The 27,634-nt window shown below is 43.2% G+C and overlaps 1 protein-coding gene across 3 annotated transcripts in view; it reads left to right on the top strand.

Annotated features, from left to right (window-relative positions):
* Positions 1 to 24,255, top strand: part of LOC106562454 (monoacylglycerol lipase ABHD2) — a 29,721-nt gene extending 5,466 nt beyond the window's left edge. For all 3 annotated transcript variants that reach the window (XM_045709019.2, XM_045709017.2, XM_045709018.2), the window contains exons 4-11: positions 4,008 to 4,183; positions 5,293 to 5,460; positions 5,721 to 5,904; positions 8,242 to 8,334; positions 8,830 to 8,928; positions 11,442 to 11,511; positions 11,731 to 11,815; positions 18,955 to 24,255. In XM_045709019.2, the coding sequence (XP_045564975.1) occupies positions 4,008 to 4,183; positions 5,293 to 5,460; positions 5,721 to 5,904; positions 8,242 to 8,334; positions 8,830 to 8,928; positions 11,442 to 11,511; positions 11,731 to 11,815; positions 18,955 to 19,166 (1,087 nt within the window). In that variant the 3' untranslated portion in view covers positions 19,167 to 24,255. The remainder of the gene's footprint in view (positions 1 to 4,007; positions 4,184 to 5,292; positions 5,461 to 5,720; positions 5,905 to 8,241; positions 8,335 to 8,829; positions 8,929 to 11,441; positions 11,512 to 11,730; positions 11,816 to 18,954) is intronic.
* Positions 24,256 to 27,634: the final 3,379 nt, after the last annotated feature.

Here is a 27,634-nt window from a genome sequence, read left to right as displayed (position 1 = left end):
GTTCCAGACTTCCTCAGGGAGGGATGCCCAGTTAAATTTTTGCCGTCAGTTCATTTGATCTAGTCATAGGCTTAATAAGTATGTGATAAGACTATTTGTTTAGCTCCAACTCTTGTATAATTTATAAGGTTCATTATACTAATCAGTAGGTGAAATGCTTCTTAATTAAATGAATTTTAATCTTAATTTTGCACTATATCCTTCCACTGGGCTGTACTCAGTCAAAAGCTAGCCAAGACAGAAAGTGTGTAAATGGATATTGGGCTAGTAGGGCTGTCGTTCATTCATCTATTGCTCCTTGGCACCGTTTATGCTGACTAATGGTCCAAGACGGTTCGTGTAACTCCTAGTGACACCCAGTCGAGTTGCATAACACTGTTTCCAGCACGGTGACCACGGACAGATCAATCATGGAGAAGGAGAGGGGTACACAGTGGAGGAAATACGAGACAGGGGGGCAACGACTCTGTCTTCAAAGCAGTCAATGCATTCCATCTGTCATTGTATTCTAGAAAATAAGGGCGCAGCTGCAACATTTTACTCAATTTAGCCTACGGAGAGTTTGGGAATAGCCTAAGTAGTTTGGGAGTTAGCCTCTGAAAGGGCAGATCCTGCGCTGGAGTGATGTGCAACAGAGCCATTCTTCTCTGAGACTGAGTGAAGCCAGGTTTCAATGATCAGAGGTCTACTTGGCCTTTTATCTCAATCTGTCTCGGATGGCTTTGTGTTCAGGAAACCAGCCCTGTAAAGGGGCAACGTGGGATTGGTACATCCGTTTTTGAATGTTTAAATTAATGATATGTAGCCATTGTTTTTTTGAAGAATATCATTTATGAATGCCTTGAAGAGCTTAGGTTAACTGGCTTACCCCATGATTTTACCACCAACAAGTGTTGTGGTTACCCCTCCAGGCAGTAGATCAGAGGGCTGTGTATTGCATCATATCAAAAGGCTAGTTATTAAATCAGACCTCCAATAGAACAGACCTGTGACTTTGATCTGTACCTCAGACAACTAAGGGTGTTGTCTATCTATCAGCCCACGCTGGCTTCTGTTTCCTTTGCTTTGGTCTGCTGCTGACTGTCAAGGGCGACAGCAGGTTACAGTGCACACACTCATACACATAGACATGTATGAGGACACACACTTGCACACAGACATGTAGCTACATGCGTGTGGACACACGTTTGCTGGAACGAGATTCAGATTCTCCTCTTTTTTATGTCTTGACTGGAGCACCCAGACCTACACCACTCTAAAGTGTAGGCAATATGACAGACTGGTTTCATTCACACAGTAGATATTCAAAAGTGTAGCTTTCATCAGTCATGTCAGATGTGTAATTGGAACAGTATTGCCCCCCCCCCCCCCCCCCCCCCCCCCCCCCCCTCGCCTGCCTGGACTCCTCCCCTTGTCCTCTTAGCCCTCCTGTGACAACATTACGTCATCCCTGCCAGTCGAGGATTATTCGCAGAGCTAGAATGTTCTGGGGAATCAAACCTGACCAAGGCTTTAGTGTGTTAGTCTATATCGGGGATATTTAAATCAGAGCCTGGAGGTCTGGAGTACTCCTGCTCTTCTGTTCTACTTCATGCTACCTCCCTAACTCTACCTACGTCAGAGTTGATAATGCTGTTTACACACAGGGGTTGGAGGGCTTATCTGTAATATTAGTAATGGTGTGGGGAAGCATCAGCAGTCATTGTGTGTTTTGAGATAGGTGTTATGTAAGGGAAGTAATGTCCAGGTGCTCAGACTGCTCTAATGACACTGAAGGAAGATGAGATTGAGGGGGTTGTGCAACTGTTGATTTAGCAACAGACTTTGCTCGCTGACAATACTTACTGTACCAGTGTGTACACTCCCCACCCATGTGTGTGCACCGTCAGTCCGTCTTTTGACTGCGAGAGGTTCACCCTGACCTTGGTTCACCCTGACCTTGGTTCACCCTGACCTTGGTTCACCCTGACCTTGGTTCACCCTGACCTTGGTTCACCCTGACCTTGGTTCACCCTGACCTTGGTTTTCTCTGCCTAGCTGTTCGCTCCAGTCGGGGAGCTGCCTGGCTGTTCAGTCGGGGAGCTGCCTGGCTGTTTGCTCCAGTCGGGGAGCTGCCTGGCTGTTTGCTCCAGTCGGGGAGCTGCCTGGCTGTTTGCTCCAGTCGGGGAGCTGCCTGGCTGTTTGCTCCAGTCGGGGAGCTGCCTGGCTGTTTGCTCCAGTCGGGGAGCTGCCTGGCTGTTTGCTCCAGTCGGGGAGCTGCCTGGCTGTTCGCTCCAGTCGGGGAGCTGCCTGGCTGTTCGCTCCAGTCGGGGAGCTGCCTGGCTGTTCGCTCCAGTCGGGGAGCTGCCTGGCTGTTCGCTCCAGTCGGGGAGCTGCCTGGCTGTTCGCTCCAGTCGGGGAGCTGCTTGGCTGTTCGCTCCAGTCGGGGAGCTGCCTGGCTGTTCGCTCCAGTCGGGGAGCTGCCTGGCTGTTCGCTCCAGTCGGGGAGCTGCCTGGCTGTTCGCTCCAGTCGGGGAGCTGCCTGGCTGTTCGCTCCAGTCGGGGAGCTGCCTGGCTGTTCGCTCCAGTCGGGGAGCTGCCTGGCTGTTCGCTCCAGTCGGGGAGCTGCCTGGCTGGAGGCCATAGTGAGTAGGCCAAAGCTACATTTGAGAGCATCGGAGGCCAAAGCTACATTTGAGAGCATCGGAGGCCAAAGCTACATTTGAGAGCATCGGAGGCCAAAGCTACATTTGAGAGCATCGGAGGCCAAAGCTACATTTGAGAGCATCGGAGGCCAAAGCTACATTTGAGGACATTGCAATTGTCAACATCGATCTCCTTCTTTTGTTATCGTGCCCGCTAATCTATAAACAGACCTAAAATGGAAACCACTAGTTGTTTTTGGCCTTTTGCCAAGAGTTTCCTGCTAAATGATCGGTGTACTTCTGTGCTAAACTCAGTGTGCGGATGTGAGATGGTAGATTGTATGACTGTGATATGACTAGCCCAGCTCATGTCTCACTGCAGTGCTAGCAGCAGATAGATCCACTTTGATCTCCTGCAGGGTTGGACCCTTGCATACGTGTACTCCCATACAGATACAGTACCAGGGCAGATGCATTATCAAGGATGGTCAGCTTCCTGTGTGTTCTACTTAGGAATGTCAATCTCTTCCCTATCCCCCGCTGTGTGTAAATGTTGTTCCAACGCACTGTGACTGAAAGTCAACACAGCAAATAAAACACCCACCTTTTTGCCGTTGTCTGTGCCTAACAACGTTTGTGCTGTTGTCATGTTGTGCTGCTGCCATGTTGTGCTGCTACTGTGTTGTTGTCGTGTTGTGCTGCTGCCATGTTGTGCTGCCACTGTGTTGTGCTGCTGCCATGTTGTGCTGATACTGTGTTTTCATGTTGTGCTGCTGCCATGTTGATGTTGTGTTGTTGCCATGTTGTGTTGTCTTAGGTCTCTCTTTTTATGTAGTGTTGGTGTCTCTTTTGTCATGAAGTCTGTTTTGTCCTACCTTTTATTAAAAAAAAGCCCCGTTCCCCGCAGGAGGCCTTTTGCCTCTTAGTAGGCTGTCATTGTAAATAACAATGACTTCTTAATTAACTTGCCTAGTTAAAGATTTAATACAAATAAAATAGTATACTACATTAGCTGACTGACTGAAATAAAACACAACTGTCAGCAAGAACAAGTCATCAAGTAAAGTTATTCTATTACTTCAAGGGACATCCTAATGCTGTTGTGTGTTTGTTTCTTACAGGGACCTCTTATGGACACTGCTGCACATTCCACACACGTTTCTGTGCTCAGATCTCGAGTTAGCATGGCATTGTTGAGTGTACTATATGTGTGCGATGTAGGCTACTAGCCTATGTGATAGAGCTCCTAGGGCCTATACGAAGAATTACAATGTATTTTATTAACAGCAAATAAACCTTTAATCTCTTGAGTAAATTAAGTAAGTAAGCCTTGTCTGAGCCAGAACAGCCCATAGTGAATCTGTGTGTTTGTGTGTTTTGCAGGTACATTCCGCCCCTGCTGTGGGGTAAAAGTGGCCACCTACAGACAGCACTGTATGGCAAGATGGGGCGGGTGAGCTGCCCTCACCCCATAGGCCTCAGGAAGTATTTACCCATGCAGGATGGGGCCACCGCCACCTTTGACCTCTTCGAGCCCATGGGGGACCACCGGACAGGAGGTGGGCTAGTTCAGTCATTTATGGATCTTTTATCAAGAATGGAGAATCTCTATTGGCTTAGGACTCTATTTTTGCAATATAAACAGTCAACAACAAAAGCATCCCCCTCAATTGAGATGTGCTTGTCTTATCTTTTCTATGCCTAGGTTAACTGGTTGAGAATGCATTGTCATTTACAGCAATGACCAAGGAGAGAAGTGCAATGGGAAGGAAAGCTGTTAAATGAGCTCATTGGAAGCATGAGAGAAAATTCATAGCCCAATGTTGTGTTATGGACCTGTCCTATGTACAGTATCGGTCCTGTCTGGGCTCAGTTTGTCAGGGCGGTTTTGACACCTTTTGGTCCATTGACTTGTTTACACTATGGTTCCATTTCCTGTTCTGTAGGTGATTATTATGTCAGTGTTGTTGAGGACACAGATTTACAGACCGTGACTCTAGGTAAACTCTACTACCTCTACTTTCGGCTAAGGTGATGAGATCAGGGTTGCGACCCAAATGGTACCCTATTCCCTATTTAGTGCACTACTTTTGATCAGACTATTGGCCATGGTCAAAAGTAGTGTACTGAATAGGGTGCCATTTGGGACGTAGATCATTTGTTTTGACCTCAGAGTTGAGTTTCTAATTATCACTAGTTTGCGCGTTGCCATATGGAAGGAAGCATGTTGCTTTACTTCACATGCCTACACACATCCACATCCACTGTTTGTTTCCTGTTCTAGTTGTGCTGTTGCCAGTGGCTTCTGTCTGTGTTGTCCGTTTTATCTTAGATAGTTAGTTAAAAAATATATTTGTATCCCTTTTGCCTCTTGTCAGGCCGTCATTGTAAATAACAATTTGTTCTTAATGGACTAGCCTGTTAAATAAAGGTAATAAAGAGTCTCTGGTAACTAGGCTAGTTGTTGTTTTATTATTTGAGTGACTGGGACATCTCATCCTATAGAGGTTTTATTGAGGCACCATACTGTCTCTGTTTGCTGCCTGTCATATTTGCGTACCACACCGTGCAATGATCGGCCCATGAGGACGTGTAATCTTGCCTTTACATATTTTCATTTGCAAACAGCTCACTGATCCATCTGTCTGTATGTTTGCTATTCCAACAGATGACGTCACCATGGTGATATGCCCGGGGATCGGTAACCATAGCGAGAAGCACTACATCCGCACCTTTGTGGGTCACTCCCAGAAGGAGGGTTACAGGTGTGCTGTGCTCAATCACCTGGGTGCTCTGCCCAACATCGAGCTCACCTCACCTCGCATGTTCACCTACGGTGAGGACTACACAGACGTGTACAAACACACACATACTCCTAATAAAAAAAACACGTGTGTGTGTGTGTGTGTGTGTGTGTGTGTGTGTGTGTGTGTGTGGTGTGTGGGCAACAACGAGTTTTATAGGTGAAAAGACAGGATAGGTTTTCACCACACCACCCTCATTTCAGATCAGTGGCCATGAATTAAGCTACCAAGGAAATGAACCAACTCAAAGCCCCAGTATGTAATGTCCTTGCCCGTGTGCTTGTTCTGGTAGGTTGCACGTGGGAGTTTGCGTCCATGGTGGGCTACATCAAGAAGATGTTCCCTCACACCCACCTCATAGTGGTGGGCTTCAGCCTGGGAGGCAACATCGTGTGCAAGTTCCTGGGAGAGAACCGGACCAATCAGGAGAGGGTGCTGTGCTGCATTAGCGTCTGCCAGGGATACAGTGCACTCAGGTGGGCTACGGTCTTAAGACTTATTTATACCCTGTTCAAGTACGCAAAAGCAACATGTAAGAGCTACTCAAAATGGCTATCCCGTGGAGTTACAGATTGCAGTGCTGCACACGTTTGTGTATTATAATTGCTACGCAAGGACGCCGAACAGCCATTTTGCCTAGCTAATGGTGTTTGTTGCATTACATACTATATCCCCTTTTTACACACAGCTGTACACTTGGTCAGTGAAGGTGTCATAAACATCAAAATATAAACAGTGGAGACACATTGTCTTTTTTAGAGGCAGTGTTATGCTTGTTAGCAATGAGCTGTAACATAGCTAACTTCATGTAAATAAGTGAATTGTTTTTCCCCAACTTAGTGAAGTTAGCTAGCTAGCTGAAGTTATTTACTGTACAGTTGGTTAGCATCCATTGCTACTCTTTTGCAAGCTATGGTAAAACAGCTATCAAATGATTCTGTTCAGCTGTGTTTTACCATTGGCGAAGACGCCTAAAAATGAAGGAATTCAGATATGTCTTAGTTTGAGCACGATCCACTGAGTGTATAAACTACGGCAAGCGACATGGTTCAATGTGCCAGTAAATAAGCACAAAGTTTTTTATTTTTTTAATTGCCACTGTCTTGCTGTGAGAATTAGAATCATGTATACTGTGATAATGCCAATAGAATAAATGAGTAACAGAAAGCAATGTACAATACGGCGAACTTAGCAAACGAGGCGTTTTATGCTAAGTACATGGATGGCCGTCATCTTTTATGCACCTTTATACTTTCCAAGTGTATTGCTTTGAATACAAGTGCTCTGTCTCTCCTACTTCTGAGCAAACATTGATCATTTCCTGTAGTTTAGCTTTATCTGTGATCTCAGTGGACTAGTGACTAACACAACAAAGACAGAGGACAGATGCCCCACCTTTTATCCTTGCCTGGGTGCCAGTCTGTCTCTGCTGTAGACAACTGGTTGTTGCCTTGCCAAGTCTTTTGAGGAAGGCAAAGATGTAGGCTAGGCTACAGTAGTTATGTGTTATTGAATACTGAAACAGACTCATACTGTTGGCTGCTCCGTTAACCTGGGTTGTTAGTGTTATTGTTCATGCACCATGCAGTTCTTCCATGGAGGTTGTTTCAGTGTTTTCCGTTCTTAGTCCCACTTGAGTCTGCAGCAGACTGCCTGTTATCATAATGAGCATAGACTTTGTAAACACTTGAGCTTCTGTAGTGATGGGGAAAACTGTTTTATCACGACACAGTGACTGAAAACGCACAACTCTAGTGTTTCTAGATGTGGTATTGCACAAGCTCTGGGACGGAGAAGATGGAACTCTGTGAAACGTGTGGTGTTTCTGAACCACACTTTCTTAGAGTTTGAAAGGTGGCCAACGTCTCTTGGCAGGAACACTGTCTGCTCTGTCCAGAGAGTAAACAGTGTGTTCGTGTGTGTCAGGACCAGGCAGACTGACCTTTTGTGAAATGGGATTAGTCTTTATACCTCCATTTTATTTTCCATTCCTGTCTATGTCATAGCTAAAGCCATGTCTTTTGTCATTGCCCATGCCATCTGTTGAATGGGATTGATATGCCTGCTGCGTAGTTCTCACTATATATGCTACATCTGTAGTATTTCTCATCAGGGTTGGGTGGGTAGGTTACTTTCTAAATGTAATTTGTTAGTTACTAGTTACCTGTCAAATTGTAATCAGTAATGTAACTTTTGGATTGTCCAAACTCAGTAATGTAATCTGATTACTTTTTGATTACTTTCCCCTTAAGAGGCATTAGAAGAAGACAAAAAGGATCCATCAAACACATTTGGTGTGTCATCATAGAGGTCTCTGAACTTGTGGTCAGGCAAAAAAATCTGATTAAGCCTACATGTAACTGATAACATGTAATCAGTTACTCCTCAACCTTGTTTCACATGTGCACTAGCAGATATGAAGTTGGACTAGCTAATTGCTAGATGGGTACTGCTAGCTTGTTGCTAGCTAGTTATTAGCTTGTTGCTAGCTAGTTATTAGCTAGTTGCTCGTACTGCTAGCTTGTTGATAGCTTGTTGCTAGCTAGATAGTGTTGGTGAGTTCATAGTGCAGTGAGAGATCGTTCTGCGTGTGGGGCGATGGTTAGCATGTCAGCTTCAAGAGTATAAAGTGTTGTTGGCAGCAGTTTTGTTGTTGTCCTGTATTGGCCTACAGTGATGAAACCTGTGTTGCATTCTTTAGCCTACTTTTGAGTATGTTGGTTGTCAGGCCAAACAGATATAACCATGACAACAATATAATTAGTTCTCTCTCTACACACAACTGACTTCGTGGTGTGTGTGTGTGTGTACAGGGCCCAGGAGACGTTCCTACAGTGGGACCAGTGCAGACGCTTCTACAACTTCCTCATGGCCGACAACATGAAGAAGATCATCCTCTCACACAGGTACTCAGCCCTGTTCCAATACTTAGTACATTCACACTGGTAGGCCCAGTCCCAAAGAAACCCCTAGCCCCTACCCTAGGGCCATGACACTTCTCATACATCTGAAATGGCCAAATTACTGTAAAAGCGATATGGTGGAAACTCCATGTGGTGATTGGGAGCGATCATCACCTGATAACACCCATTCAAGCCCTGCTGGGGCCACCCATAGGAAAACAAACTGTCTGCTAAATGGCTTATATTATTTAAGATCTATGACAAATGGCTTGGACTTAACTCATAGTCACAACCCAGCAGATCAGTAAAATTCCCCATAGAGGAGAAACACCAAACCCGTACAGAGCAGCTCCCTGAGGCAAACTATTTAACTAATGAAATGGAGGCAATTAGCGAGGGCACGGAAATTCCTGGTATAGGTATGGACTTTACTGAGAATAACTAGTGTTGTCACGGGTTTCAACGGCATGTCTCAACATTTTGTGTGTGTGTTTACAGGGGCAGTCTGTTTGGAAGTGCAACGAAGATGGAGGACGCAGACCTGAGCCGACTCTACACGGCCACCTCCCTCATGCAGATCGATGAAACCATCATGAGGTATAGGACATGCTGAAAATAACCTAGACTCACAATCAAATCAGTGTTTCGCTTTCCACCCAATACATTTTAGTAAAAGACACTAGATAGAATCTAATAAGGAACACATGCTAAAATGACACACACCGCAATTATTCCTGTGAGCAGCCGGTCTCACATTGATCCCCTGTGAAATCAGTCTGAAATGTTTGTGTTGAGTCTTCAACACTACAATATTTAGGACTGATTTCACAGGGGGGTCAATGTGAGATTTATGGCTGTATGTTTAAAATAGACTGTCAACACTCAACAGCACCTGCTGAAGTTGAAGCCAAACTTTTGGAGTTTTGTCAATACATAGGAACAATATGCTAGGAGCCGTTGAGCAGGGCTGGGCGATTATGGCCTGAAACAAATTCTAACTTATGGGAGTTTCTCCATTTAAATCTTGAAATAAGCTTTGTTGCACAATTTAAGGTCAAAACACTGCATTTCAAACAGTTTGGAATAATATAATGAATTCAGGGATTGTCAAATTATACCTAAGCCTTTGACCCATTTAATAATGAAATGTATTTTATCAAAATAGATTAACCTGCTTTTTTTGCAATGATCACTGATCTGGCTTTCAAATCTCTGAAAATGCCCTTTTTGTTACAAATGTAACCAGAACCAGGCACAATGTACATTCACTAATAATGACTAACTTAAGGTAGCAGGACTTATAGATAAAGAACACAGATCAACCTTCTAGTGGGTAGCCAGCTAATCTTTATATTTCAAGTCTAGCCAACTTGGGTGTATTTGCTTGCTAACATGGTATAACAGTTGAACTGTTTTGAATACACCCTCCTGTCCATCTCCACCTGTTTGTACAAACTGTTCACTTTGTTTAGATATTGAAATCAAGTGAGAACGAGTTGCCAATTCCTGATATTAATGCATCTTTTTATGCTCATTGCACATTTCTAAAACACATACTAGACAGCTAGCACATAACAGCATGTGGCTAAAATGCTGCTAGCGGTGGTGTTACTGCAATGCTGCGCACGACAGGAACTTAGCATACATTTGCCAAAGTCGTTGATACACACGTCTTAGTAAGGTCTGCTCTGTTCTACATGTTGGGAGTTGAGACATGAGAAGGGTATCATTAGAAGGGTTTAGTTTAAATGCAGATAGAGTTTAAACTGCTTGTTGTCAGAGAGAAAGAAGTGCTCTTCAGTCTTTGTTGTGGTGAGTGGCAGGGGGAGGGGCTTGTTGTCTGTCAGTGGGAAGGTGCACAGTGAACACAGCACAGAAGGAGGAGGGCTTGGTGTCTGTCAGTGGGAAGGTGCACAGTGAACACAGCACAGAAGGAGGAGGGCTTGGTGTCTGTCAGTGGGAAGGTGCACAGTGAACACAGCACAGAAGGAGGAGGGCTTGGTGTCTGTCAGTGGGAAGGTGCACAGTGAACACAGCACAGAAGGAGGAGGGCTTGGTGTCTGTCAGTGGGAAGGTGCACAGTGAACACAGCACAGAAGGAGGAGGGCTTGGTGTCTGTCAGTGGGAAGGTGCACAGTGAACACAGCACAGAAGGAGGAGGGCTTGGTGTCTGTGTCAGTGGGAAGGTGCACAGTGAACACAGCACAGAAGGAGGAGGGCTTGGTGTCTGTCAGTGGGAAGGTGCACAGTGAACACAGCACAGAAGGAGGAGGGCTTGGTGTCTGTCAGTGGGAAGGTGCACAGTGAACACAGCACAGAAGGAGGAGGGCTTGGTGTCTGTCAGTGGGAAGGTGCACAGTGAACACAGCACAGAAGGAGGAGGGCTTGGTGTCTGTCAGTGGGAAGGTGCACAGTGAACACAGCACAGAAGGAGGAGGGCTTGGTGTCTGTCAGTGGGAAGGTGCACAGTGAACACAGCACAGAAGGAGGAGGGCTTGGTGTCTGTGTCAGTGGGAAGGTGCACAGTGAACACAGCACAGAAGGAGGAGGGCTTGGTGTCTGTCAGTGGGAAGGTGCACAGTGAACACAGCACAGAAGGAGGAGGGCTTGGTGTCTGTGTCAGTGGGAAGGTGCACAGTGAACACAGCACAGAAGGAGGAGGGCTTGGTGTCTGTCAGTGGGAAGGTGCACAGTGAACACAGCACAGAAGGAGGAGGGCTTGTTGTCTGTCAGTGGGAAGGTGCACAGTGAACACAGCACAGAAGGAGGAGGGCTTGGTGTCTGTCAGTGGGAAGGTGCACAGTGAACACAGCACAGAAGGAGGAGGGCTTGGTGTCTGTCAGTGGGAAGGTGCACAGTGAACACAGCACAGAAGGAGCAAAAAGACAGTTCGATTAAAAAAAAAAAAGGTTTCGATTTACAGGCATTTTGAACATTGTGTTAAAACATTAATTTGCTATATCGCCCAGCCCTAAGAAAGGCCTCTGAGTATCTTGCTGTGCATGGTTCATAGGGATGTGCTCACCCACGTAGTATGTCACTTAATAATCCCTCTCCAGTTTCCACAGCATGCTGCTTTGTTTTGTGACCTGTCACCCCCGTCTCTGCAGGAAGTTCCACGGGCACAACTCCCTCAAAGAATACTACGAGAAGGAGAGCTGTGTGCATTATATTCACAATGTAGGTCGATGCTCTTAATCCCTACTTCTCTCCCTCCCTCTCCTGTGTGAATTAAGAATACTTTTCTAAACATGTATGAATGTTAAGAAATGCACTAAAGGAAGTGCTTAGAACAGTGTGAGGTTCTTTGGAGAGTTCATGATTTAAGCTTGTCTAAGTGGACTCTTATTGGGCTTGTGTATTGCATACAGTATATCTAATTATGGTTGTATTTTGTAGGTTGACGTGCCACTTCTGCTGGTCAACTCTGCAGATGATCCTCTGGTGCACGGGTCTCTGCTCACCATCCCTCGCACACTGGCAGGTAACACACACCTGCATTTGTACACACACAGAGTCTCTCTCTACTCAGAGCTCGTCCCTACAGAGACACAGGGCCACTCGGCGGTGCCTGGTCAATCTGTCAGTCAGCCTATTGTCTTCAACCTAAGACATGCTGACGTGCACATGTAGAGCCAGTACACTGATCTGACTGTTGGTACTGGCTCTAAAATCACAGTACAGTTCTGGGCATTTAAAAAGTTGTCAGAGGCTGCGTGACCGGCTCGACCCGCCCTATCCCGTCCCCAGGACACCTTTTCCCCAGAGATAAACATGCGCATGTGTAATTCCCCACTTGATAAAATGACATCTCTACTTGGACTGTCTGTCCTGCTTCTGCTATAATGCAATGTCATTATAGTTAACACAGACAGAGGTCTGTACAACATGTTGATCATGTCATTATAGTTAACACAGACACAGAAGCCAGACATGTTGATAATGTCATTATAGTTAACATAGACGCAGAAGCCAGACATGTTGATCATGTCATTATAGTTAACACAGACAGAGGTTTGTACAACATGTTGATCATGTCATTATAGTTAACACGGACACAGAAGCCAGACATGTTGATCATGTCATTATAGTTAACACAGACACAGAGGTTTGTACAACATGTTGATCATGTCATTATAGTTAACACAGACACAGAAGCCAGACATGTTGATCATGTCATTATAGTTAACACAGACACAGAGGTTTGTACAACATGTTGATCATGTCATTATAGTTAACACAGACACAGAAGCCAAACATGTTGATCATGTCATTATAGTTAACACAGACAGAGGTCTGTACAACATGTTGATCATGTCATTATAGTTAACACAGACACAGAAGCCAAACATGTTGATCATGTCATTATAGTTAACACAGACAGAGGTCTGTACAACATGTTGATCATGTCATTATAGTTAACACAGACACAGAAGCCAAACATGTTGATCATGTCATTATAGTTAACATAGACGCAGAAGCCAGACATGTTGATCATGTCATTATAGTTAACATAGACGCAGAAGCCAGACATGTTGATCATGTCATTATAGTTAACACAGACGCAGAAGCCAAACATGTTGATCATGTCATTATAGTTAACACAGACAGAGGTCTGTACAACATGTTGATCATGTCATTATAGTTAACACAGACACAGAAGCCAGACATGTTGATCATGTCATTATAGTTAACATGGACACAGAGGTCTGTACAACATGTTGATCATGTCATTATAGTTAACATGGACACAGAGGTCTGTACAACATGTTGATCATGTCATTATAGTTAACACAGACACAGAGGTCTGTACAACATGTTCATCATGTCATTATAGTTAACACGGACACAGAAGCCAGACATGTTGATCATGTCATTATAGTTAACATGGACACAGAGGTCTGTACAACATGTTGATCATGTCATTATAGTTAACATGGACACAGAAGCCAGACATGTTGATCATGTCATTATAGTTAACACAGACACAGAAGCCAGACATGTTGATCATGTCATTATAGTTAACAGACACAGAGGTCTGTACAACATGTTGATCATGTCATTATAGTTAACACGGACACAGAAGCCAGACATGTTGATCATGTCATTATAGTTAACATGGACACAGAGGTCTGTACAACATGTTGATCATGTCATTATAGTTAACACAGTCACAGAAGCCAAACATGTTGATCATGTCATTATAGTTAACATGGACACAGAGGTTTGTACATCATGTTGTTTATAGTTACAACTAATAGTTATAACAGAAGTTTGTAGGCTACAACACGTCGATCATGTTTTATATTTACAACAGATGTTGTACAACATGTGGATGGTGTTTATATTTACAACAGATGTTGTACAACATGTGGATGGTGTTTATATTTACAACAGATGTTGTACAACATGTGGATGGTGTTTATATTTACAACAGATGTTGTACAACATGTGGATGGTGTTTATATTTACAACAGATGTTGTACAACATGTGGATGGTGTTTATATTTACAACAGATGTTGTACAACATGTGGATGGTGTTTATATTTACAACAGATGTTGTACAACATGTGGATGGTGTTTATATTTACAACAGATGTTGTACAACATGTGGATGGTGTTTATATTTACAACAGATGTTGTACAACATGTGGATGGTGTTTATATTTACAACAGATGTTTGTACAACATGTGGATGGTGTTTATATTTACAACAGATGTTGTACAACATGTGGATGGTGTTTATATTTACAACAGATGTTGTACAACATGTGGATGGTGTTTATATTTACAACAGATGTTGTACAACATGCCTTTATGCAGGGCAGAGGGAGCAGCGGAGCTACATGAAAATAATTGTGGGCTGAAGTTACGGTTGTTTAGCTATTGAGAAGAGGCATCCAGAGAATCCGATCATGCAGCCGCTCCATAAGAAGTTAGCCAGTACTGTAACACAGTAAGAAAAACACATTGCTGAAATGAACTTGGTGTCAGCAAGCCCCTTTAAAAAGTAATGTCCAGAACAGTATGTGCACATGTTATTTGTGTACTAACACAAGGGAAATCATTAGAAGTCTACTGTATTTTCACCAGTTCAACACCTGGTACAAAGTTCTCCCTTACGTTGTCTCTGAAACAGCAGAGCTGGAATAGGCAGACGAATCCTTTAAGTCCCACACCCAGGCCAGGGAGGGGGCGGTATATAGAACTAGGTGTGTTGGGAGTGTCTGACTGGTTAACACTGGCTCAGTAACTCAAACACACACACACACACACACACACACACGGTAGTGTATCACACAGATGAGAGCCTCTGTCTCCTTGTGTGCTCGTGACTTAGACTGTAGACACCGCTAGGCCTTACCTTTTTAGATATGCAAGCTAAATCTGTCATTTTTTTCAACACTAACTGATTCTGATGACTGATAGAACACCCATCATGGTAACCTATCATTTTAAAATAGAACACTGAAAATAACGGCCAATCAGCTCAATCCTCAAGGGTTTACTGGGTTGATCAAATGGAGCAGTAAAGGAAAGCATGCTATTTATGGAAACAACCACCTCAGCACTACCAACTAGTCACCATTTGTTGGATTATGTTAGATCCATGGACTGTACAGTACTCTAGCCAGTTCTCATCTCTCACGGGATTTCTGGAACAGCCCATCCCAAATTGCTCTCTCTCCCTCCCCCTTGGCCCTTACCCTTTAATGTAAGCATGTCTGAAGGTTCTGGATAGGTATAAGCTGTGTAGTGGTAGAGCTTCCACCATATTGCTTCCCACCTTACAGATCTGCAAACATTGAAGGAGTAGGTCCAAAGAGAAATTCCCGACTGAAATGATCACGTTTCCTCAAAGTGGTGCACAATGTGTGGTGGTGATGTGATGCCTCCTGTGTCCTGTTATTTATAGAGTCCCAGAGCTGGGATGGAGGGTAACACTAGCCCACTGGCTTGTTGTGTCCTGCGCTACACAGAGATGCAGGGTGGAGATATAGGAGATTCTCAGCTGGTGCCCTGCCTAACTCTCTGAAAGGGGAAATCAGCTGGTACCCTGCCTAACTCTCTGAAAGGGGAAATCAGCTGGTGCCCTGCCTAACACTCTGAAAGGGGAAATCAGCTGGTGCCCTGCCTAACTCTCTGAAAGGGGAAATCAGCTGGTGCCCTGCCTAACGCTCTGAAAGGGGAAATCAGCTGGTGCCCTGCCTAACGCTCTGAAAGGGGAAATCAGCTGGTGCCCTGCCTAACTCTCTGAAAGGGGAAATCAGCTGGTGCCCTGCCTAACGCTCTGAAAGGGGAAATCAGCTGGTGCCCTGCCTAACGCTCTGAAAGGGGAAATCAGCTGGTACCCTGCCTAACGCTCTGAAAGGGGAAATCAGCTGGTACCCTGCCTAACTCTCTGAAAGGGGAAATCAGCTGGTGCACTGCCTAACACTCTGAAAGGGGAAATCAGCTGGTGCCCTGCCTAACTCTCTGAAAGGGGAAATCAGCTGGTGCCCTGCCTAACGCTCTGAAAGGGGAAATCAGCTGGTGCCCTGCCTAACACTCTGAAAGGGGAAATCAGCTGGTACCCTGCCTAACTCTCTGAAAGGGGAAATCAGCTGGTACCCTGCCTAACTCTCTGAAAGGGGAAATCAGCTGGTACCCTGCCTAACTCTCTGAAAGGGGAAATCAGCTGGTGCCCTGCCTAACACTCTGAAAGGGGAAATCAGCTGGTGCCCTGCCTAACTCTCTGAAAGGGGAAATCAGCTGGTACCCTGCCTAACACTCTGAAAGGGGAAATCAGCTGGTGCCCTGCCTAACGCTCTGAAAGGGGAAATCAGCTGGTACCCTGCCTAACACTCTGAAAGGGGAAATCAGCTGGTGCCCTGCCTAACACTCTGAAAGGGGAAATCAGCTGGTGCCCTGCCTAACGCTCTGAAAGGGGAAATCAGCTGGTACCCTGCCTAACACTCTGAAAGGGGAAATCAGCTGGTGCCCTGCCTAACTCTCTGAAAGGGGAAATCAGCTGGTACCCTGCCTAACTCTCTGAAAGGGGAAATCAGCTGGTGCCCTGCCTAACACTCTGAAAGGGGAAATCAGCTGGTGCCCTGCCTAACACTCTGAAAGGGGAAATCAGCTGGTGCCCTGCCTAACTCTCTGAAAGGGGAAATCAGCTGGTACCCTGCCTAACTCTCTGAAAGGGGAAATCAGCTGGTGCACTGCCTAACTCTCTGAAAGGGGAAATCAGCTGGTACCCTGCCTAACTCTCTGAAAGGGGAAATCAGCTGGTACCCTGCCTAACTCTCTGAAAGGGGAAATCAGCTGGTACCCTGCCTAACTCTCTGAAAGGGGAAATCAGCTGGTGCCCTGCCTAACTCTCTGAAAGGGGAAATCAGCTGGTGCCCTGCCTAACTCTCTGAAAGGGGAAATCAGCTGGTACCCTGCCTAACTCTCTGAAAGGGGAAATCAGCTGGTACCCTGCCTAACTCTCTGAAAGGGGAAATCAGCTGGTGCCCTGCCTAACACTCTGAAAGGGGAAATCAGCTGGTGCCCTGCCTAACTCTCTGAAAGGGGAAATCAGCTGGTACCCTGCCTAACTCTCTGAAAGGGGAAATCAGCTGGTGCCCTGCCTAACTCTCTGAAAGGGGAAATCAGCTGGTGCCCTGCCTAACTCTCTGAAAGGGGAAATCAGCTGGTGCCCTGCCTAACTCTCTGAAAGGGGAAATCAGCTGGTACCCTGCCTAACACTCTGAAAGGGGAAATCAGCTGGTGCCCTGCCTAACACTCTGAAAGGGGAAATCAGCTGCTGGTTCTGTCCCCTTTGCCCTAGAAGAGTCAGGCTGACTCACACTGGCCACAGGAAGCCTGGAAACATGCAAAAGCTGTTGTGTAACTAATGTAGTCACCTCACCTGGAATCAGACTTTAAGCCGCATGGTAGTTGGTACATGTCATTAGGACTGTCTGACGGACAAATCCAGACAACAATCTTTTAGTTGGAAACCTCAGTCAGGAGTCTTGTGCTGCGTAGTGCTTAACCCAAGTCGATTCCATTTCATTTTAGGATTCAAATGGAATGTTATTCAAATGAAGAATATGACTGTATTATTATGACTAAACAGTGTGTAGTTTAGATGAATTAGGCTTCTGTAGAATTGACCTCAACTTGGGCCACCTCGTGATGCTTTGCTCGTACTTATCTTCCGTGTCACAAAATGGAAGCTGTATATTAGACATCATTTCTGTTTTAAAGCAAGCTTCAACTTTTCCCTGGTCCTTTTTTAAAACGCTATTAAACAATTGATAGGACACCGCTTCCCAAAAGATGCAGCCAGCCAAACTGAATGGTTTATTATGATGTGATCCTACATCAAACCCTCTTCAGGGTTCAGCCTAATGGAAAGCTGAGGTGTCCGTTTTGAATTTTTTATAAATATGAGTCATTTCCTAGAATCACCTAGTCTATTATAACCGCTGGAAGATGTTAGCAGATAGTCTATGGTTGGTACAAGCCCTGTGGGGTCACGCTCACCAGGCGAACACTGCAGTTTTCCCACTAACCCAGTTGGAGCCCTAATTTCTCCAGCTCTATGTCTGGATGCCACGCCAGTGTTCTGTTCAGGGTTGGGGTTAAGTATATGGCTTCTACTTTTCTGTTTAATTTAGAAGTAATGGAAAATGGGGGGCATTTTTTTAAATTATTGAATTGGAATATCAATTTAGTTCCTTAATCAGCCCAACCCTGATTCAGTTCTAACTGGTAGGCAGCAGCTGGGGATTACCTGCAATACTGTTGTGACTTGCTACATGCTTAGTCATTTCATAAAAGGTTATGTTGTGCTATTTTAATCGGTTATTTACAAGGTTCTAACAATTTATTTCAAGTTAATATATGAACACTAACCTCACTAAATAGGTTATAAATAGGCTGTACTGTACAGCCTATAATCAAAGTGACTTGTCCCATTTTTGTTGACGTGCACCACCCAGTGGATTGGGTTGAACGATTTGGTGTTTCAACAAAAACCAAAACCGAACGGTATGAAGTAGCAAAGCTACAGTGTCATGAGTTAATTGTTCTAGTTGGTCGATCCTGATAGATATTACATGCTTATTGCCTTTATCAAGGCGCTATTTATCTTCATCAGGGTTATTGCGCTACCTGGTGATAGTCATCTGTGTTAATACACTGGACCCTGCTCTCCTTCCTCTCCCTGTCCTCCTAGACGCCTGACTCTATCTCTGTCCCATTACACGGATGACGCCATTTTACGACCCTGGTGTAACATTGTGCTGTGTTCGTCATTTTACAGAATGTATAGCATCATTCCTGACATAACTGTCACTAAACAATGACTCCCATGTGGTTCCGGCGGCTGGTCTGGTGGTAGTGCTGCCGACCCGGATCACATGCCCCTGGAGGCAGCGGTTCCATCTCCCGTTCCTCCATCTCCCGTTCCTCCATCTCCCGTTCCTCCATCTCCCGTTCCTCCACTTGCTTTCTGTACTGTATCCATCTTATCTCTCTCCCTCTCATACATTTCCATCCATTTGTCTTTCAACTAAAAAATATGTTTTAAAAGATGCTACTATCTTTTAATTCTACCCCCTCCCTTTCTGTTCCCTATCCCCCTTCAGAGAAGAAGCAGAATGTCATCTTCGCCCTGACACTGCACGGGGGGCACCTGGGCTTCTTTGAGGGGGCCGTGCTCGTCCCCCAGCCCCTCACCTGGATGGACAAGGTGATCGTGGGTTACGCCAACGCCATGTGCCAATGGGAAAAACAGAAACCTCCATGCCAAAAAAGTGGGAACCTGAATACACCCTGTCCTGAAGAGAAGGCAGCGTAACCTTTAACTTCCTGAACTCCTCTCTCGCTCACCTCTGACCCCCCCCCCCCACTCACTCACTGAGGAGAAACCTTAACCAAACTTGAACTATTACTCTCTCTCTCCTCTCACGCCTCTTCTCGGGCTACTGTCTCAACCCTCTCCTCCCTGGTACCCCTATTCCCTCAGCCTCTACTCCTCCTGCTGCCCCCCTCTAACCAAAACCACCTTACACGTGAAGGAACTAAAACGACTAAATGCCTTTGTGCTTTGTCTCTGAGGGGAACTAGTGGAGTGGAGAGGAACAACTACTTTTGTCCTTACGTATACATTACCAAGAGAGATCCCTGAGATCCGACCATGGAGACTTTGACCAAATACTCACTAAAAAGGGATGAAACAAACTGGCATCCTACGAGTAGAGAGGGAGCGAGAGCGACATGGTAGATGTGTAGTCGTAGAGAAAACGAGCACAGAAGAAACCTCCTAGTACTATCTCTGAGGACTAACGAAGCTGCAGTTACTGTACGTTACACTGCGCTCACTGCTGACGACTGCCAAGGCTTTAGCCTAGTTTGCCATCTTAAACCAACACCGCCTCTTTATACAATGTATGTTACTCACAAATACTGTATAAAAAGCCAGTTTAGTTTAGCAGGCCGTGTGTGCTGAGAAGGAGAGCTACGGGATAGCTCTGTTAGTATGTGACCTTTTCTATTAGGTTGATCTGATTCTCTGTTCACTCTGTTTTAGTCCAAAATATGTTTTCTTGGTGAATATCAGCCCTTTTTGGAAGGTATACAAATATGAAATGTATTATTATTATTATTATTATTATTATAGTCATTTTATTATACAATTATTTTCAGATCCCCCACTATCTATTTCGCACTTGATTCCATGTAGAATCAAGGGGTATGTCTCACAATGCAGCCTAGTTCCTATGGTGAAATATAGTGGACCTGGTCAAAGGTAGAGCACTATAAAGGGAATATGGTGCCTTTTGGGATGCATCTAAGATCTCACTACCCCCTCAGTGATATTAAGCAGTGGAGGTAGGTTTTTGCCTAGCGGACCTGACCTGTGGTCAATCTCAATGAGATCCATGCACATTCCTACTGTCTCGTTGTTCTATCACTTTTATTCAATGCACTTTATACATTGTATGTCACGTTTCTTTCTTTCTTCAACCATTTTGTTATTCTTTCTTTTATGGGACTAGCGGAAACTAGTTAAACTTTTTTATTTTGCGTAACGTTTCGTTCAGTGACACGAATGAACGAACGGGAGGGAGAGAGGTTGATAACTCTTCAAGTTAGACGGCCCGAATGATCCCCACGTTCACTAAACCCTACAGTCCACCCTCCCAGTAGAGGATTTCTGTATATAAAAAATAAAAACAACACACTTTTTCCAATATAGTGCCCTAAATGTTAGTACACTATGTAGGGAATAGTGTCATTTGAGATTAGCCCTCAGGGTGAGTCTTCCTTGGCTGTCTGTCCTGTGCAGTCAACCTACTCAGCCTCACTACTAACCCTAACCTACTCAGCCTTACTACTAACCCTAACCTACTCAGTCCTATACCCTTGATCAGCTCCAGGTCTTCTAAAGCATGACTGACTATAGACTCATTCCCTTAGACACAGAGAGTAGCCCACTGCCAATACACAGACACTCCGGTGTCAGACACTCGTATAGAAATGGACCTAGGTGTACTTGTTTGGGCTAGCAGCTCAGACTCAATAATATCACTAAAATACCTTTTCAACCAAAGTCACAACATGCATAACTTGCTGTGATAACTGGTTTATCACATCTGATGTTGAACCCTTCATTAGCGAGGGCACTTTACAGACATGAACGTACAATCATGTATGGTATTATAGACCATGTGTTCATGGGACCTGAGCTGTGAGGTGTGCTGAGTAGGATGGCCATAATCATTGTGTTTGACTTCCAACAGACTCCATTTTGTTGAACCAAAAGTCGTCACAGAAAAGGTTTTTTGGTGGTAGAATACTGATAGAATATTGGTGGCAGTGTTGAGAGGAAGTATATTATACATGGAAATGGCCCAACTTTGTTGCTAGGGAACATTATCTTTCAAAGGGGGAGAGAACTTCTTTCCATTTAGTTTTGTCAGGACCGAAGGTCTTAGCACACATATTTGTGTTTGAAGGAATGCTGGAATGTTAATGCTGCAAGATGCTGAGGTGTATGAGAACGATATGTAGGTGAGAATCTGATGTTCGCAAAGTCTCAACCCCGAAGTCAAGGGGTAGTGGCGAAAAAGATCAAGTTTAGATGTCATAGCTTTCCGTGTTTCCTCTTCTTATATATATAATGGCCATGCATTGTCCCCTTCAAAGCCTGCAGTGGCAGCCATGCTGGTGGTGTGTTGTCATGACATGTCTAGTCCAGAGGTCCAGCCAAGTGAACTGTAGGGAGGTAAAGCTGGTGATTCACTGTACATTAGGGTTATGTCCCAAATGGCATTATATTCCCTATATGAGCCCTATGGACCCTGGTCAAAAGTAGTGCACTATATAAGGAGTAGGGTGCCATTTGGGACGCTGTCCAGGCGTATCAGTCCCACCCAACCCATACCTTCTGTGTACCATAATGAGCTCTTTCAACATCACCTCATGCCAGTCATTTGGCTGGCTGAGTTCTTTCAGCCTTGTAAACGTCACTCCCTTCTCGAACTTCACCTCAGTCGACTGGCATCCAAACATAAGGGTGCCATCTGCAGGCTTGGAGAGCAAACTACAACTACTGTCTTAAATCCAGCCAGTAGGTTACTGTACTGTAGTCCTTTAGACATTATTGATGTTAACTCAGACCAGATTTTAATACAGCTGTTGAACTAACTGATGTTTATTACCAATGTTTGTTACCAATTTTTAAGGACACTTCACAGTTCTAGTTAAAAGTTGATAGAAAATCAGTTAGTCAGTGACTCGTCCAGTCTAACCGATAGTCATGTCGTTCTGAGATATCCCAGCGAGTAAGATCTGAGTCTTGATACACCAGCATAACAAGCCGTCTTCGCTATGACTCCACACCAACAGGGTGTGTTCTGTCTATAAAAATCCACTTATCACCTAACTTTGCACAGAAATGCAGGTTTGGATTGTATCTCTTCAAACTACTTACAGAATTCAACATTTTGTTTTTCAGATTTATTTTTGAAATGTTTTTTGTATTTTGTATTGTTATGGTGACTTATTATTTTCTTGTATGTGCAGATTTGTCAGTGTGTGAGTGTATATGAATGAATGTAGGTGTGTATGCTGAGTCCTAACACCATCTCTGGTTTGGAAAACCAAAACATGTCTTCACTTTTAAAGATACAAATGAATTAAATGTTCACATAGTTTGGTCCTTCCACCAATTCAGAGCCTTTTTAGAATTCAGCTGGTAACATTCTCTCAAAGTGCACATGTTCAACTTAATTAAAAACACTTTTTCCCCATCTCCAGAGGTTAAATAAAAACCGACTATATTAAGTGTGAAATAAAGTAATCGGGTTGAATGGGAGCCTGCTGTCTACAACCGGGAGGGGCAATTGAATGCAAGCTTTAAAAAAATAAAAGTTCAAACATTTCTAGCCTGTCTATATATGAGGTAACAGGGTTGATGTGTTATGCTCGACCCACTCAGTTTCCCACCACAGAACACCAGAACCAGCTCATCTGCTTTTACACTGTGATTTGACTATTAGATATTAGTTTCTTTAGCTCATTATTATAGTTTCACCATTTTAAAACGAGAGTTCAGTTTATGTAACAGAGTTGACCTTAATGAAGGGACTTTTTTTTTCTTGAAATGAATTAGTAATCACATGAAAAAATGTACAATCTTCAGAAATGACTGCCATAGCAACTAAATAACTAGGGCTTTACAATGATGGAGAAATGTTGAGCTTAAGTGGGTTAAAATCTTCATGGAGGGACATGCCAATGCTGAATTTTTGCACTTTAGGAAGTCTATTCATATAAAAAATGGGATTTATTGAATTCTCCATGTGGTCTATATTAAAGGGCGCTTCAATGAATGTAACAGGCTTTTAAAATTCAATATTGCTACACAATTTCTACTTCAACTATCAAAAGGATGCAAAAGGCAGTCATTTGGTGAAACGACCCAGTTATATGTTACTGTATGACAGGGACCAGGGGCCATTTTATAAAAGATTAAGGCAATAATCAATAGGGATTTTTGTTTCTCTCAAGGTGTAAATGCAAACATGTGAGGGGAAAGATGAGTACAAAATGAAAGTGGGAGAACAATCTTATTTATGCAGTTTTGTTTCGACATAGAGAATGGGCTCCAATCCATGTCTGATGTTCTGAGTTGTTTTATTTTAGGATTGATATGAAACAATGTATTAATCTTAACTTCCGCTTGTTGAAACTAATTATGTAAGTGTGACTGACTATGGTCTTGCAGGTCCTGCTTTTGAGAAACAACCCTTTGAGACTGGATGAGGTCACCACACTGAGATCAGAGGCCAAATGTAATTAGTGTCTCAGAGTAGAAGTGCTGATCTAGGATCAGTTTTGGCTTTTAGATCAAAATACATTGATTGTATGGACATTCAGGACCTAGATCAGCACTCCTACAGCCCCAGGGGTTTGTTCCATGGGGTGAAATGTCCAGAACGATGCTCATAGAAAAGTAGTGCATAGAACCAACATGGTTCTCGATTCCACAAGAAAGAAAGCTCTGTAAATGCTATGCAATCCATTTCTATCTGAAACGTTCTGACCATTCCGCGCTGGTGAACACACCTAAGATATGGGGAATGGAGCCCTTTCCACCAATAAGAACACAGTGATCCATGACATCAATAAATGTTCACTTTAACATTCTAGAGCTTTATTCTTGTGTTTACAATCTGTTTCATTGTATGAAGATATTAGCTGTTTTGGAAGGGTGGTGGATGTTGAAATGTAATTTTGGTGCACTGATATAATCATACAGTATGACATTATGAATTCAGATCACTGGTGTGTTTTTGTAAAGAAAACCAATGGCGTGTGTGATGTAATAATAAAACAAATATGGTTGTGTTCCAAAAATAAATTATTTTCTTGTAAAAGTTTTTCTTGTTATTGTCTTTATGAGCAACTGGCGGTATGATTGATCTCCTGGTCAGTCCCTTCAGAAAGTATTCACACCCCTTGACTTTTTACATATTTTGTGTTAAAGTGGGATTAAAATGGATTTAATTGTCTTTTCTTTTTTTTGGTCAATGATCAAAACAAAATACTAAAAATGAAAAAGAACATATCTTGATTAGATATGTATTCAACTTGGTAACACTTGACAACCAGCATCATCATAATGTCATAACTGACAACTTGTCATAACCTGTCATAAAATGTTCATAACACTGTCATGACCTATATTGTTATTTTATGGCTGGTTATGACACCCACATAAGTGTCAAAACCTACCACACAAGGCACAATATTCCATGACACCATAGCCTACTTGTCAACAGTATGTTTGTTATATAACATTTGCTAAAATGTACCATATAAAATTATTGTAATTGAGCACACATTGATGTCAGACATGCACCTACCCCAATGCTCTGTTGCTGATGACTGGGATGAACACAGGAGCAGATTTCAGCAGCAGGACAAGATACCCTCTTTTTGACTGATGAATGACATAAGGGCATGTACGTGATAGGCCTATCTGGTTTATATGATTATGATGGTCATAATGCTTCTTGACAGTGTCATAAAGTGTATTTTCTACAAGTTATTTAAATATTATGAAAACATGACTGTAAAGAATTCATTACAACAAAGGACTTAAGAAACAAACTTTCAAAGAAGGGAAACTTCTTGGCAGGGAAAAACATTTGAATAAATGTGGGTTTTGACACCCTTATGTAGGTGCCATAACCAGCCATAGAATAACACAATATAGATATATTTCTTAACTTTATTTAGTAACTATATACGGTGCATTCGGAAAGTATTCAGACCCCTTGATGTTTTCCACATTTTTTTAAGTTATAGCCTTATTCTAAATTTGACACCGTAATTGTTTTTTCCCCATCATCAATCTACACACAATACCCCATAAGGACAAAGCAAAAACAGGATTTAGAAATTTTAAATATCATATTTACATAAGTATTCAGACCCTTTACTCAGTACTTTGTTGAAGCACCTTTGGCAGCGATTACAGCCTTGAGTCATGGGTGTGATGTTACAAGCTTGGCACACCTGTATTTGGGTAGTTTCTCCCATTCTCCTCTACAGATCATCTTAAGCTCTGTCAGGTTGGATGGGGAGTGTTTCTGCATAGCTATTTTCAGGTCTCTCCAGAGATGTTCAAGTCCGGGCTCTGGCTGGGCCACTCAAGAACATTCAGAGACTTGTCCTGAAGCCACTCCTGTGTTGTCTTGGCTGTGTGCTTAGGGTCGTTGTCCTGTTGGAAGGTGAACCTTCCGTCCTGAGCGCTCTGGAGCAGGTTTTCACCAAGGATCTCTCTGTACTTTGCTCCGTTCATCTTTGCCTTGATCCTGACTAGCCTTCCAGTCCCTGACGCTAAAAAACATCCCCACAGCATGATGCTGCCACCACCATGCTTCACCGTAGGGATGGTGCCAGGTTTCCTCCAGACGTGATGCTTGGCATTCAGACTAAAGAGTTCAATCTTGGTTTCATCAGACCAGAGAATTTTGTTTCTCATGGTCTGAGTTTTTAGGTGCCTTTTGGCAAACTCCAAGCAGACTGTCATGAGTCTCATAGCAAAGAGTATGAATACTTATGTAAATAAGGCATTTCTGTTTTAGTTTTTTTTATACATTTGCAAAAAAAAAAAAATGTTTTTGCTTTGTCATTATGGAGTATTGTGTGTAGATTTCTTAAGAAAAAAAGGTATTTAATACATTTTAGAATAAGGTTGTAACAAAATGTGGCAAAAGTCAAGGGGTCTGAATACTTTCCGAAGGCACTGTATGTTTGTGTGTGTATGTATGTATGTATGTATATATATGTATGTATGTATGTATGTGTGTATGTATATATATATATATATATATCAGCCGCACCAAATATTTTCTTAACTATATTTTCTTAAAACTGCATAGTTGGTTAAGGACTTGTAAGTAAGCATTTCACGCGGTAAGGTAACTGCATGCGGTACCTGTTGTATTCTGCGCATGTGACAAATTTTAACAGGTGTAAATATAACACTATCATGACCCATATGACATATTATGACATGGTTATGACGTGTCATAAAGTGTTATGACGCTGGGTTTCAAGTAAAGTGTTAACCAAATTTTTCCTCCTGAACTTATTTAGGCTTGCCATAACAAACGGCTTGAATACTTATTGACTCAAGACATTTCAGCTTTTCATATTTAATTAATAAAAAAATGTCAATCTAAATTATGGAGTATTGTGTGTTAGGCCAGTGACAAAGCATCTCACTTTAATCCATTTGAAATTCAGACTTTAACACAACAAAATGTGGAAAAAGTCAAGGGGTGTGAATCCTTTTTGAAGGCACTGCCTGGCTCACCAGCCCTGTGTCAACTTCCAGCTGAAACGTATTCACTGTTTCTATAGAAATATTTAGGTGGGTGACACTCAGACAGTACGGTTAATGATAACAGGCCATTTAATGATAACAGGCCATACTGTTTTACCCACTTTCATACTGTATGTATATACTGTATTCTAGTCATGGCTCATCCTATATAACTACTGCTGTACACACATGTTCTATTCATATACTGGCCATACTGTCTATGCACACCTGCTAACGGAGGAGTGTTAATTCACCTGTTTCCATACATGTTTCATTTTAAAACATGTATCTAACAAAGGAGTTGTTTAATCTAACTGCTTAACTATTTATCTGTACATGGAATTGTATTTCTTTTTTTTTATAAAAAAAATTATAATCTTTACAGGAAAATGCCACGGGCGCTATCTGATGTGTGGAGACATTTCACTGCAGTTAATGTAGAAGGAAAAGCTGTGTACATTTGCAAATACTGTGCCAAATCGTATGTGAAGAATGCAACAAAGATGCAGAATCATCTGGTCAAGTGCAATAAATTCCCTCAGCACTCACAACAAGCAACCTTTGACAAAAGTCCCTCTACTCTATTCAAGGTGAAAACGATGAATCAGGCACCTTATCGATAGCAACAGATCATGGTCCTCCTGGAATCCTAAGTTTTTTTGACTAAATGGAGGAACGTAGTCAGAGAAATGCTGATGAATGTTTTCCTTGAGCTGTGTATGCAACTGGTTCACCTCTGATGCTCACAGGCAATGTGTATTGGAAGAGATTTCTGAATGTTCTTCGCCCAGCATACACCCCTCCAACCAAACATGCTTTATCTACCCATTTGCTGGATGCAGAGTTCAACAGAGTTCAAGTGAAGGTCAAGCAAATCATAGAGAAAGCAGACTGCATTGGAATCATCTCTGATGGGTGGTTGA

This window comes from Salmo salar, chromosome 26 (assembly GCF_965601325.2).
Source record: "Salmo salar chromosome 26, fSalSal1, whole genome shotgun sequence".
Taxonomy (NCBI): domain Eukaryota; kingdom Metazoa; phylum Chordata; class Actinopteri; order Salmoniformes; family Salmonidae; genus Salmo; species Salmo salar.
This window is presented reverse-complemented; position numbering and strand designations above follow the sequence as displayed.